This window comes from Kryptolebias marmoratus, linkage group LG17 (assembly GCF_001649575.2).
Source record: "Kryptolebias marmoratus isolate JLee-2015 linkage group LG17, ASM164957v2, whole genome shotgun sequence".
Lineage (NCBI taxonomy): Eukaryota > Metazoa > Chordata > Actinopteri > Cyprinodontiformes > Rivulidae > Kryptolebias > Kryptolebias marmoratus.
This window is the reverse complement of record NC_051446.1, coordinates 10803402-10813939: the sequence shown is the minus strand read 5'-3', so window position 1 is coordinate 10813939 and position 10538 is coordinate 10803402. Positions and strand designations below refer to the sequence as shown.

At 45.7% G+C, this 10538-nt stretch overlaps 1 protein-coding gene across 5 annotated transcripts in view; it reads right to left on the bottom strand.

The window, feature by feature from the left end:
• si:dkey-94l16.4 (retinoic acid-induced protein 1) overlaps window positions 1-7789 on the bottom strand; it is a 12113-nt gene extending 4324 nt beyond the window's left edge. For 2 of the 5 annotated variants that reach the window (XM_037980653.1, XM_037980652.1), the window contains exons 1-5: window positions 7584-7789; window positions 2630-5196; window positions 2407-2500; window positions 1649-1701; window positions 1426-1495 (exon numbers count right to left, since the gene is read on the bottom strand). In XM_037980653.1, the coding sequence (XP_037836581.1) occupies window positions 1448-1495; window positions 1649-1701; window positions 2407-2500; window positions 2630-5191 (2757 nt within the window). In that variant the 5' untranslated portion in view covers window positions 5192-5196; window positions 7584-7789 and the 3' untranslated portion in view covers window positions 1426-1447. Of the gene's footprint in view, window positions 1-6; window positions 1496-1648; window positions 1702-2406; window positions 2501-2629; window positions 5197-7583 lie in introns of those variants that run through there. The other 3 variants (XM_037980651.1, XM_017416226.3, XM_037980650.1) reach the window with 2 other exon arrangements.
• Window positions 7790-10538: the final 2749 nt, after the last annotated feature.

Here is a 10538-nt window from a genome sequence, read left to right as displayed (position 1 = left end):
CCTGATCATACAGCTGCTAACATTTAACTTTAAAACAAGAAGAACAAACAGAAAAAAGACGACATCAATTAAAGCAGACTGATACTCAGAGACATTAACTCGAGTCAGACGTGTGATATCGTTTATCAACAGGAGTTGGATCGGTCGGTCCGCTGCTCTCTGTTACTCTTCTGGCGTCAAAATCAAAGATTACTGAGAAATTAAAGCTTCACTTTCTTGGTTTTAAAGTAACCGTCGGGAGAAGACTTCACTAAATACGCTCAGTTTTTTTTGAGTTTGACACATGTGCCTTAACAGACTGATTAATAAGATGAGATTACAACCCGAGTTCCTTCTATTTTCTTTTAGGACCTCTACAGGTCAGGACTGCAGGCGGTCCAGTCTTAAACCCACACTTGGGTTGTTTATCCAATCTGAAGCTACAAATACCAACATGGAGCCAGTACAATAAAAGGGACAGTCCTGACATTTCGGAGTGGGGTTCTGTGTAGAAGATGGCTCTTTAAACGGCAGCCGTTTGGAAAAATAGTTTACGTCTAACCTCTCCCTGCACCACCTTCACAGAATGAGACCAAAATCAGGAAAAAGTCCTGGAGAATAACAGTCTTTTCTCTTCAAACATGAATTAATATAGGAGGAAGACTGTAGAAAAGAACAGGATGGTCAGATTTCTAAATAAAATGTATAATGAAAGAAGGAAGAAAAAAAAAGGATTTGCTTTTTTGCAGTGAAAACATGTTGATTTCATCCCAAAATGACATCTCTGCATGTCAACTTGTTCAGTCGATCCTGTGTGTCCATCAGTCGGTAAAAACCGAATGATCTCAACATCCCTAACCTTCTCCTGCAACGTTAGCGTGAACAGAATGTGGCGTCCCACCACCCTTCCTGGGAAAGACGAGGTCCTGGAGGCAGAATCTGTCGCTCTAACATCTCTGCTGTGACACAAGTGGTGAGAAAAGTATGTTGTTTTTTTTTATTTCTGAACCGTGTCGTCCTGTTTTCTGGTTTCTTGTTACGAACAACCAGCTTCATGTGGACTGGGTTTGAATAAAAAGAAGCAGAACAGCAAAGTAAGGACTAAAAGAATAAGAGTAATAATTGTCTGGATTTGTATTTTTCCAAAACACACCCACTTCTTTTTTCTGATTTTCCTTTTCTGAAACAGTTTGGTGTTTTTAAACCACAGCAGTAACTTCAGTTAGTGTGGTTTCCTGCAGGTTCGATCCCTGTCAGTCATGCTTGTATATCTGCAGCTAAACCGATAATAAACTACAAGAGAAACTCAATCATCAGTTCAGACGCTGTGATGGCGCATCAGGCTGGTGAACGTAGGGGTACAGGAGAGGAGTAATAGCTGCAGGTTTCTGGGAATGCACCTTTAAAACCCATTCGCCTTCGAGCCCCCGGCGCGGACGTACTAACCTCACGAGGTTCCTGTAAACCGTCACCTGTCGCCCCGCCGGCTCCCTGGAGGTGCTTTCAGTGTCTTGTTCTGAGAACGCACGAGGAAAGCAAAACGTCAGCGCACGTTTTCATCTTTTCTTTTTGGCTTTAAAACAGGTTAGGCTCCCTAACAGCAGGAAGACGTGTCCTTAAATTAAAGTCTTTTTTTTCTTCTTCTTCATGTACATTTGCAGTTGCTCACCTTGTGCTTCTTGCATTTCATGGAGAAATTCTCCTCGACGAGCACGCAGTCCGCTAGAAGAAGAAGAAGAGAGGAGTATTCAAATATTTTTCAACAACTATTGACATTTAGCTCAGATGTCTCTCCGCCTTGACTGAACTACTAAATCATTTGAAAGCTGCTTGAAGGACTCATTATGTCAGGAGGAAACAAGGCACCTGCACAGCACCACTCTGAAGCACGGAGGTGGCAGTGTCGTGCTGGGGGATGGGGAGTTTTCTTTTTAAGCAGCAGGATTTGGGAGGCTGGTCAGGGTCGAGGGAGAGCCGGTTAGAGTAAAATACACAAACATGCTCAGGACCTCAGACCGAGCTGAAGGTCCACCGTCCAACACGACGAAGAGGCGAAAAACACACAGAGAGGACAACACAGGGACACAGCTCTGTGGACGTCCTCGAGTGGACCGGCCAGAACCCTGTCAAGCATCTCTGGAGACACCGTACAATGGCTCCACTCAGTCTAGACTATGAAAAAAAGTGAACAAAACTAAAGTGCAAAAAGGGACAAAGGGTCTGAATAGTTATATTTATGAAAATGGACATAATAGATGGGAAGGGCAGACATCTCTGACAATTCAAGTAGGAAACCTCCAAAAATATTGGGATAGAAAATAGCATTCTCCGAAAACAACACAAAACAACAAAATCTTTATGGTCAAATAAGAACAGCCCCTCACACTGAGCCCAAACTTCCCGTCTGTCTCTTTGATAAACACTCACTTGAGCCCAGAGCACACCTGTAGTGGTATTTGTTAGCGCAGCCTTTGAAGAAGCAGCCCAGCGTCGCGCCTGGAGCATGACACGCCGAACACATCTGGAACACAAGTCAGAAGACGACATGAGTCAACCCCGCTCTTCTTCGCTGCTCGGCGTTCAATGAGCTCGGAGTTCACGCAGCATCGCCCGTTTTTTAAGAAAAAGGGGAATGTACGAGCAGCTTTACCGTCTCCTGAGCCACCTTGACGGCCTCCTCCAGCCCGTAGACTCTGCCCTTCACGAGGAACACGCCCGCAGACCAGACGCCGCAGTCCTCGTGGAGCCAGTACTCACACGGCTCCTGGGGCAGCACGGGCGGGCTGTACCAGTCCTGAGCGTCTGCTGGGCCGGCGTCGGGCCGCGGCCGCTTAGCCTCGGGGCTGCTCGCGCCGTCCCCGGCCCACCTGCTTCTCGCCAGGGGGCCCTTCTGCTTCATATGAGCGGCCTGCGCGAGGGCCCGCGGCATGGCCCTCACACTGAAGGACGAAGAGTCTGAATCGCTGTAGTCGTCCTCTTTGAAGCCCGAGCCGCCGGCCGGTGCTTTGGCGCTCGGCCGGTGCCCTTCGGGGTAATACGGCCCGTGCAGGTCCCCCAGGTCCATGGCGTTGGCCGACTGGCCGCACAGGCAGCAGGCGAGCGCACGCCGATGCTGGCTGTGCGTGGACGGCCGGCCCAGCCGCAGACAGGAAGTGGTGGGCACGGCTGCGGATATGAAAGCCTGCTGCTGCTGGCCCTTCTTCGGCAGCGACGTTACATCCTCGGGGTAGTTGATTAGAGTGCACAGCGCCGGCGACGACTCCTGACGCTCCACGCGAACGAACGAGGAGAAGGCGTCCAACCTGGGGTCCCTCCTCTCCTCCCTGTAGTTGACGTATTTGAGTTTGATCTCCGGCTCCTTCGGGGAGAAGATAGAAGAGGTCTGGCTCCGCCTGGGTTTCTTCCGCCTCCGTTTTGGCGTACGAGCTGGCTTCGTCTTGGCAGTGGGAGACACTTCGCTAGCAGGAGATTTGCTTTTGGTTTTGCCTGGGTTCTTCTTTGGAGATTTTGATTGTGGCAGTGGGGGCGAGAACCTTGGCACTTTCGTTTGCGCCGACAGTTCAGGCTGAGAGAGCAGCTCTGGCTCCTTCTTGGAGTTCCTGTGCACAGCGGAGGGGTTCCTTCTCGACCTGACGGAGCTGATATGCGGTGGGCGTGCTGGTTCTCGTTTCGACCTCCCACACCGAGGACTTTTTGTAAGTGCGCCGCTACAAGACTTCGTCTTGTTGTCCGGTTCAGAAACAGCAGCAGAGTCGTTGCAGGAGGCGGACTTAATGGTACCACGTTTGCGTTTTTTCACCGGCACTTTTTGTTTCACGGAGAAAGGAAGTTTTACTTTGCCTCTCCTTCTCGAGAAACTGCCACTCCTCTGAGAAGTGCTTAAGGTAGAATCAGGAGGTGTGGACTGGGAGGCGCTGGTTTTTTTATTGCCGAGTATGCGTCCTGATACTTTATACCGGCTTGAATTTATGTTCATGACTATCGCCTCCAGGCGAGTCCCTCTACCAAGACGGGCTGGCAGCTTCCTTCCCGTTAGAGTCGTCTCTAGTGTCGCCGCGTTCCCGTTAATGTGAAGAACAACCCTGTTGTTTTCCGATTCATCCGTCGAAGGCTCCGATGTGGCTTTCCATCCATGGGCTGGTTGTTCAGTCTCGTCGCCTGAAACTAATGTTGCGGGGTCATGGCTGACACCAGAGCTCGGCTGAGCGGGCCATTCCGGGGGCCTTTCCGAGTCCCCCTCATCTCTCTCTGGGTAAGATGTGTCAACGCTGGGTGAGCTGGAGGCCTGAGGGAGCAGGAACACGTCCTCCACATCGTCCAGTGAGGTAGCGGATGGGGAGACGGGGTCCTCCAGAGGACTCCTGTACTCCCTGCTGAACGAACACAGATTTGTAGCACCTGCGCTGTCCGAGACCACCGCCGAGTCCTGCTTCTCAGACAAAACGAAGAGCACAGAGCTCCCTCTCTCCTCGTCCTGCTCCTCCTCCTCTCTGACAAGAGTGCAAGTCTCCAGTGAAGATCCGTTAAGCGCTCCTGAACTTGACCAGCCATCGCTGTTTTGACCGTTCTCCAAACCGTTCCTGGCTTCCTCGGGAAGCTCGCACGCCTCGTTGTCTCGCGGAGGCCTTTCTGCGAATCTGTCACCGGAAACCTCTCTGCCGTTGGACCCAAGGGGCTCCTGCACACGGCTACTTCCCGCATCGCTGCCCGGCCCCGCCTGCGCCCGAGGAAACGGGCGAAAAGCTTCGCTCTGTGCGGCGAGGTTTACGGGCTCCTCCGCCCGCTCCGAGTAACCTTGGCTCAGTGCGTAGCTGCTCTCGCCGACCCCGTTATCTGTGCCGCCTTGAGGGTGGAAGGAGAACCTGCTGATAGGCGACACGCTGTAAAGAGGCGACCGCTGAGATAAGGGGCTGCGAGCGGAGATGACGTGAGACCTGCTCTTGTAAGACACGGTGACTGTAGTGTGGGATAAGGCATTGTCTGGTTGAACGTGCTCCCCCGGCTGTGGCGTGACATCCGAGGAGCCGGCCTCGCTGGCAGTCCTGGAGTCCGGGTACCAGCCGGGGCTCTTGACCATCCGCAGGACGGCGTGAGGTGTGGAGGCGAGGGCGTGGTCCTCCTCTCTCCTGCTCAGGTTGATCACAGTGGGCATGGTGGAGGTGGAGACATTCTGAGGCTGTAGATCGTCCAAGCTCCCAGGTGGCTGCTCCATAACAACTGGAGAGAAAAGAGAAAAGGAAATGGTTGATTGGTTTCAGTTATATTAGTGAACGGCTTTTTTCACCACACTGGTTAGACAGAGCACAAACAGCACATCTAAAAGGAGGTTCAACTTTTGTACTTTAGTTTGTGTTAAATGTCTAATTAGGTGTAACATGCGAGCTGGTTCAGCATTAAAACTATTGTTTTCCTGCTGATGTTTTTGCTCCTTCCACATTCTTTGTGCTATTTTAACCTTTAATATATCAAAAAAATTCAGCTCGAATAGGGACAGTGTGCTATGACCTTTTGATTTTAGTATTCTTTATACTTCAAAATACTCAACTTTATTTAAAAACAAACAAACAAACAAGCAAAATACTACTCTCCACAGAAAACACATCAAGATTGATCGGTCTCTTTAAAATCTACTTTGACATACATACTCAGTTTTTGTCCTGTTATGCTATTTGTAGATTTTAGATAACAGTTTGTTCGTTTTAGCTTTTTTTTGCTACCATTTTGTTGATTTTTAGCGTCCTTTCTGCTCATTTAAACAGCTTCTTCAGCAGACATTCGGTACTCAACGCTAACTTTTCTGGTTCTTGTTGTGGTCAAAATTTCTATCCCGTACCCCTTAATTACACGCCGAAACATGCGGCTTGATCGGGAACATTGCGTGACGACTTTTGGCAGAGGTAGGTCGCACAACAAAGATGAAATACACAAAATCTTCAAGAATAAAAATACATTAAATAGCGGAGATTTGGAGAAACATGAAGAAACCCAGCCCTCCTTGGGGCTCTGGAGCTCAGATTTCACAGCAAGAACATCGTTCTAAGGTTACCAGCGTCACAGGAAGTTGGTTTTTAAACGTCTGAACAGGCATTTTCATTTCTTTTACGGTTTCACACAACCACAGTTCACGCTTACAGAGTTTTCCTGCAGCTCAATTGACGACGTCACACCCTGACTTTAGAACTGTCTAAAATTCTCCAAATTTTTGCAAACAAACTCGCCCCACAACTCTGTCAGGTAAATATATAAATTATACATTAAAACATGGGCATTTTCGCCTTCTTTCACCCTGTGTGTCTCTTATTGTTCCATGACTTACGGTTTTGTCTCAAACCCTCTCTGAGCACAAAGAGCGCACACTCAAGCTCCTATAGATTCAGTTAAAAACTTCAGCTCAAAATACGCTATTTTTCAGCTCGTCATACCTCCAACATAAAACCCTGTAGAAACACAATTATTCACGTGTGTGACCGTCAGAGTGTTCTCCCAGTCACGGTTCAAGAACGTCTACGATTAGTTGAATAGTTTTGGCACAGCAGCTCTCAGTCTGAGGCTTACTTTTCAGTCTGCCTCTCATTAACTCAGCAGCAGAGGAGTGAGACACAGGTGTGCTGTTATCATGGTGACACTAATAATTCTCTTTACACTTCTACAGTTTATACAAGAAAATGTGGCCCTTTTTAACAAAGTTAATGTTAGACATTTTGGGCAGCAAATGTACTGGCACCCTTCAAGACAGCTTAATAAAAAATTTTGTTTAAATTTCTACTTTTAGGCGTCAAGGAAACAGTTAAAACATGATTTATACCGATTTTGTTGCTATAGTAGTAGGTAACTGACGTGTACTTGATTTTCATTCATGCTTGTAAAGATTTTAGCTTTGGTTAACTAACAATTCACCTCTCGGCTACGTTCAGTATTATTTTTAAGTTGTTAAATGCCATGCATATGAAGTTATTTTCATTGGGTAACGTTTCAACAGAAAGACAGGGTAACTTTTTACCCCTAAACCCTGACAGGTCAGGTGTGCTAGTTAGCTTAGCTTCGGCTAGCTTTAGGCCCGGCTTAACTGCAGCGACGTTCCCTCACGTCTGTTCCCATTATGTATTTAACAGTTTTAATGAATTGTCGCTAAAAGTCAAATTAATGGCGATGAAATAAATATCCCGAAAAGTTACACTGAGCGACAACAACCCCTCGTCATTTCGGGGAGGTGTGCTTTATTCAAATTTCAATATATTTTTCAAACTTGTGTAGTTTTTGAAATTTGCTTACCTGCAACTAATACTGTCACAAACTTCATTAACAACGGTCGGCGCAGTCTTAAAAAATAATAATTTTATCTTAAAATTGTGCTATTTACCGTATTTAATTCACGCCGAATTTAAGAGTGGAAGTAAACAGTTCAAACTAAAGTGATTTTTCGCTTAAGAAGTGCTAAAATTAAACGAGAAAGTAGGTTTTGTTAAAGCGCAGGTTACTTTTCATGGAGTTCGGCGTCACGTTCTGTTCGGTTAGAACGGTGCGCATCGGGGCAAGGCCCGGCTGGATGGAACAAAGACTGAGCGGAGGTGAAGCTCTGCGCCGCGCTGCTCATCAAAACTTACCCGGACGGGGGAGAAACCGTAGCTGTGTTTTTGTTTTTAAGCGTCCAGTTCAGAATCCATCACACCCCGCGTCTCCCTCAGCAACGCACCTTTTCTCGGGGGGGGTTCCACTAAAAAAGTAAAACACAGAGAGCCCTTAATTAAATAAATATTCACTCACTTTCCAGGAACACACTACTCTAAAAGCTGCAGTTGGCCAAGTTAGACGGAACACGGCCTCTGGCTTCCGGCCCGACCCTTCAAAATAAAAGATTAAACGGTTTTTAGTTTTTTTGTTAGTTTTTAGAGGCTGCGAATAAAACGCATAATCAAAAAAATTACAAAAGGTGGTGATTCTACAAAAAAATTTAACACTTACATTTTACAAAAACCGTAAACTAATATCTAACTTACACTTTAATTGGCTTTATTTTAATGGTTGCAGGATGTCAAAAGTTTCGAAAAAACTCAAAACATAGGAAAAAAAGAGTGGTTGTTTGGAAATAAAACTGACTTTTTATTCTTTCCTGACGTAGTTATTCCCCCTCCTAACAATTTAACTAATTGGGCCTTTGTTTTAGTAGTGCGCATTTATCCTTCGTGCTGGCTCTTTTCCGGTAACTTGACAAGGAAGTGGAGAGAACCGACTGATCCTCAGCTGTGGGAGAGAAACCAGAGGAGTGTTTTATGAGCAGTTCCTCCCCATCAGTGGCCCCTGGAACCCTGCTGATGGAAACTGCGATTAGAGAAGTGGTTTACTCTTCATCAGTTTCTGTTTTCAGCCATTAGGCAGTAAATGACAGCAACTAAATGAATGAGAATAATACCAAAAACACATGGTTAGTGTATTATTAACTAGGTCTTTATGTCTATGCACACAGCTCTTTGATTTCTGTATTTCTTACTATTTCCGTGTGTGTGTGTATAGTGGCTTCAGAACGTATTCAACCCAGTCTGATGCTACAATTCCTTTTTTATTGTTGTTCTCAATCTACTCTCAGAGCCTCTCAAGACAATGCATTATGAGGCACAGAAGGTGTACAGTTCTGAAATTATGACATTTCCAAAAGTATTCAGACAACAGATGAACCGATCAATTGGCTTATATCAGCCGTGCACGTAAATACTTAATTACCAAGTAGGGAAATGACCAGCTGTAGCTGCTGTAGCCCACAATTCAGTTTGTTGGGTTTTTGGGTTTTTTTACACAACAGAATGGTCTTCTGTATGTTATTTTTAGGGGTATGGGTTCTTTTAAGGGGTGCTAAATACACAAATATAACAATACCTGCTGAGCTCACATCGTTTGTTTAATGACAATTGCAGAAACGAAAGTCAGTGTTGTAAATTAGCCAAAGGTCGCCCTGATTTCTAATAACTGGCACCAGAGAAAAACGCACATTGACCTTTAATTCAGTCCTGAGTTGAAGCACCTTTTCAGTTTCAGCCTTGAATCTTTTTGAATTTGATGCAGCAAACTTTGCTCACCTGGATTGGGGGATATATATATATATTTTTTCCATTTTTCTTTCCCAAACCCTCTCAGGCTCAGTCCGGTTGGATCAGGACCGTTGGTGGAGCCATTTTCAGCTCTCTCCAGAGATGTTTGACAGGGTTCAGGTCAGGGTTCTGGTCGGTCCACTCCAGGACATCCACAGAGTGGTTTCATTGACGACATCTCCATACTTCGTCCAGCTCCCCAGTCTGCTTGTAACAATGAGGCCATTGTTGCATTTATATTTTATTTATATTTGTTAGTCAAAGACAACACGGTGAAACACAGCATTTGGGTTTGCAGTTCAGTTTATTTTGAATCCAGGAGTTTTGTTTGGGATGTGGCTTTCTTTAACAGGACTCATCTTGGTATTTCTGTAAAAAGGGAAATTAAATGTAACTTTTTAGCATTTAATTCAATCCCCTGCTGGGGACTTCACCATCACATTATGGTATTTTCTATGTTAAATTTTGAGTACTTATTGGGATTAAATTAAAATGATCTGTTTCTCTTGATTTGTAAACAATGTATTGTTTCATTAGCTATTCATTTGATGTAAATATTTTTGTTTGTTTATCATTTTGCAGTTGTGTTTCCCTTATAATGGTTTCTCCCAATTTAGTTCCACTCCTGTTTAATCAGTATGTCGTTCATCGTTGGTGTGGTGAAAGAACCTTCAGCTTATATCCATCGGAGCCTATTCTTTCAACCGTTTTGGGTCCGACCTCCGTGACCGCTTGACCTCCTTACAAGCATGTGACACTGCTAAAGAAAGTTCAACCAGACAGTTTAGTTCCTCTCAGTCTGAGAGTCCTTCGAGCAGCTTTTAGGTCTTTTTACTGAGGAGGAGCTTCTGATGAGTCCCTCTGTCATAAAACCCAGATCAGAGGAGGTCTGCAGTTCTGGTTGTTCTTCTGGAACTTTGTCCACACAGGATCTCTGAAGCTCAGAGGGACCATCAGGTTCTCGGTCACCTCTCTCCCCAAAGCCCTTCTCCTTCGATTGCTCAGCAGGGTCGGATGATCAAGACTCAGAGGAGTCCTGGTTGAACCAAACTTCTTCCAGCTGAGAATAACGGAGACTGCTGAGCTCCTGGGAACCTTCAGCGCTCAGATCTGCGTCTGGCAACAATCCTGCCTCTGAGCCTCTGAGCTCTGCAGGTGCTTCCTTCCACCTCATGGATTGCTTGTTTTTTTTTGTTTTTTTTTGCTCTGAGGCGTTCCACGGAGAGCGGTGTGCCTTTCCAAGTTGTGTCCAATCAGTTGGGTTCACAGTTCACATCTCAGGAGAAATGGAGGCGCCTGAGCTGCATCTCAAGCGTTGCAAAAGATCTGCATCCTCATGTAAAATATGAGGTTTTAGTTTAGTCTCTGAAATTAATTTCCAAAAATCATATAAAAAAAAATCTAATTGTACATTATTATGGGGTACCGACTTGAGCTTTCAGATGTCTTTTTTGATTATATCATCAGGCTGAAACA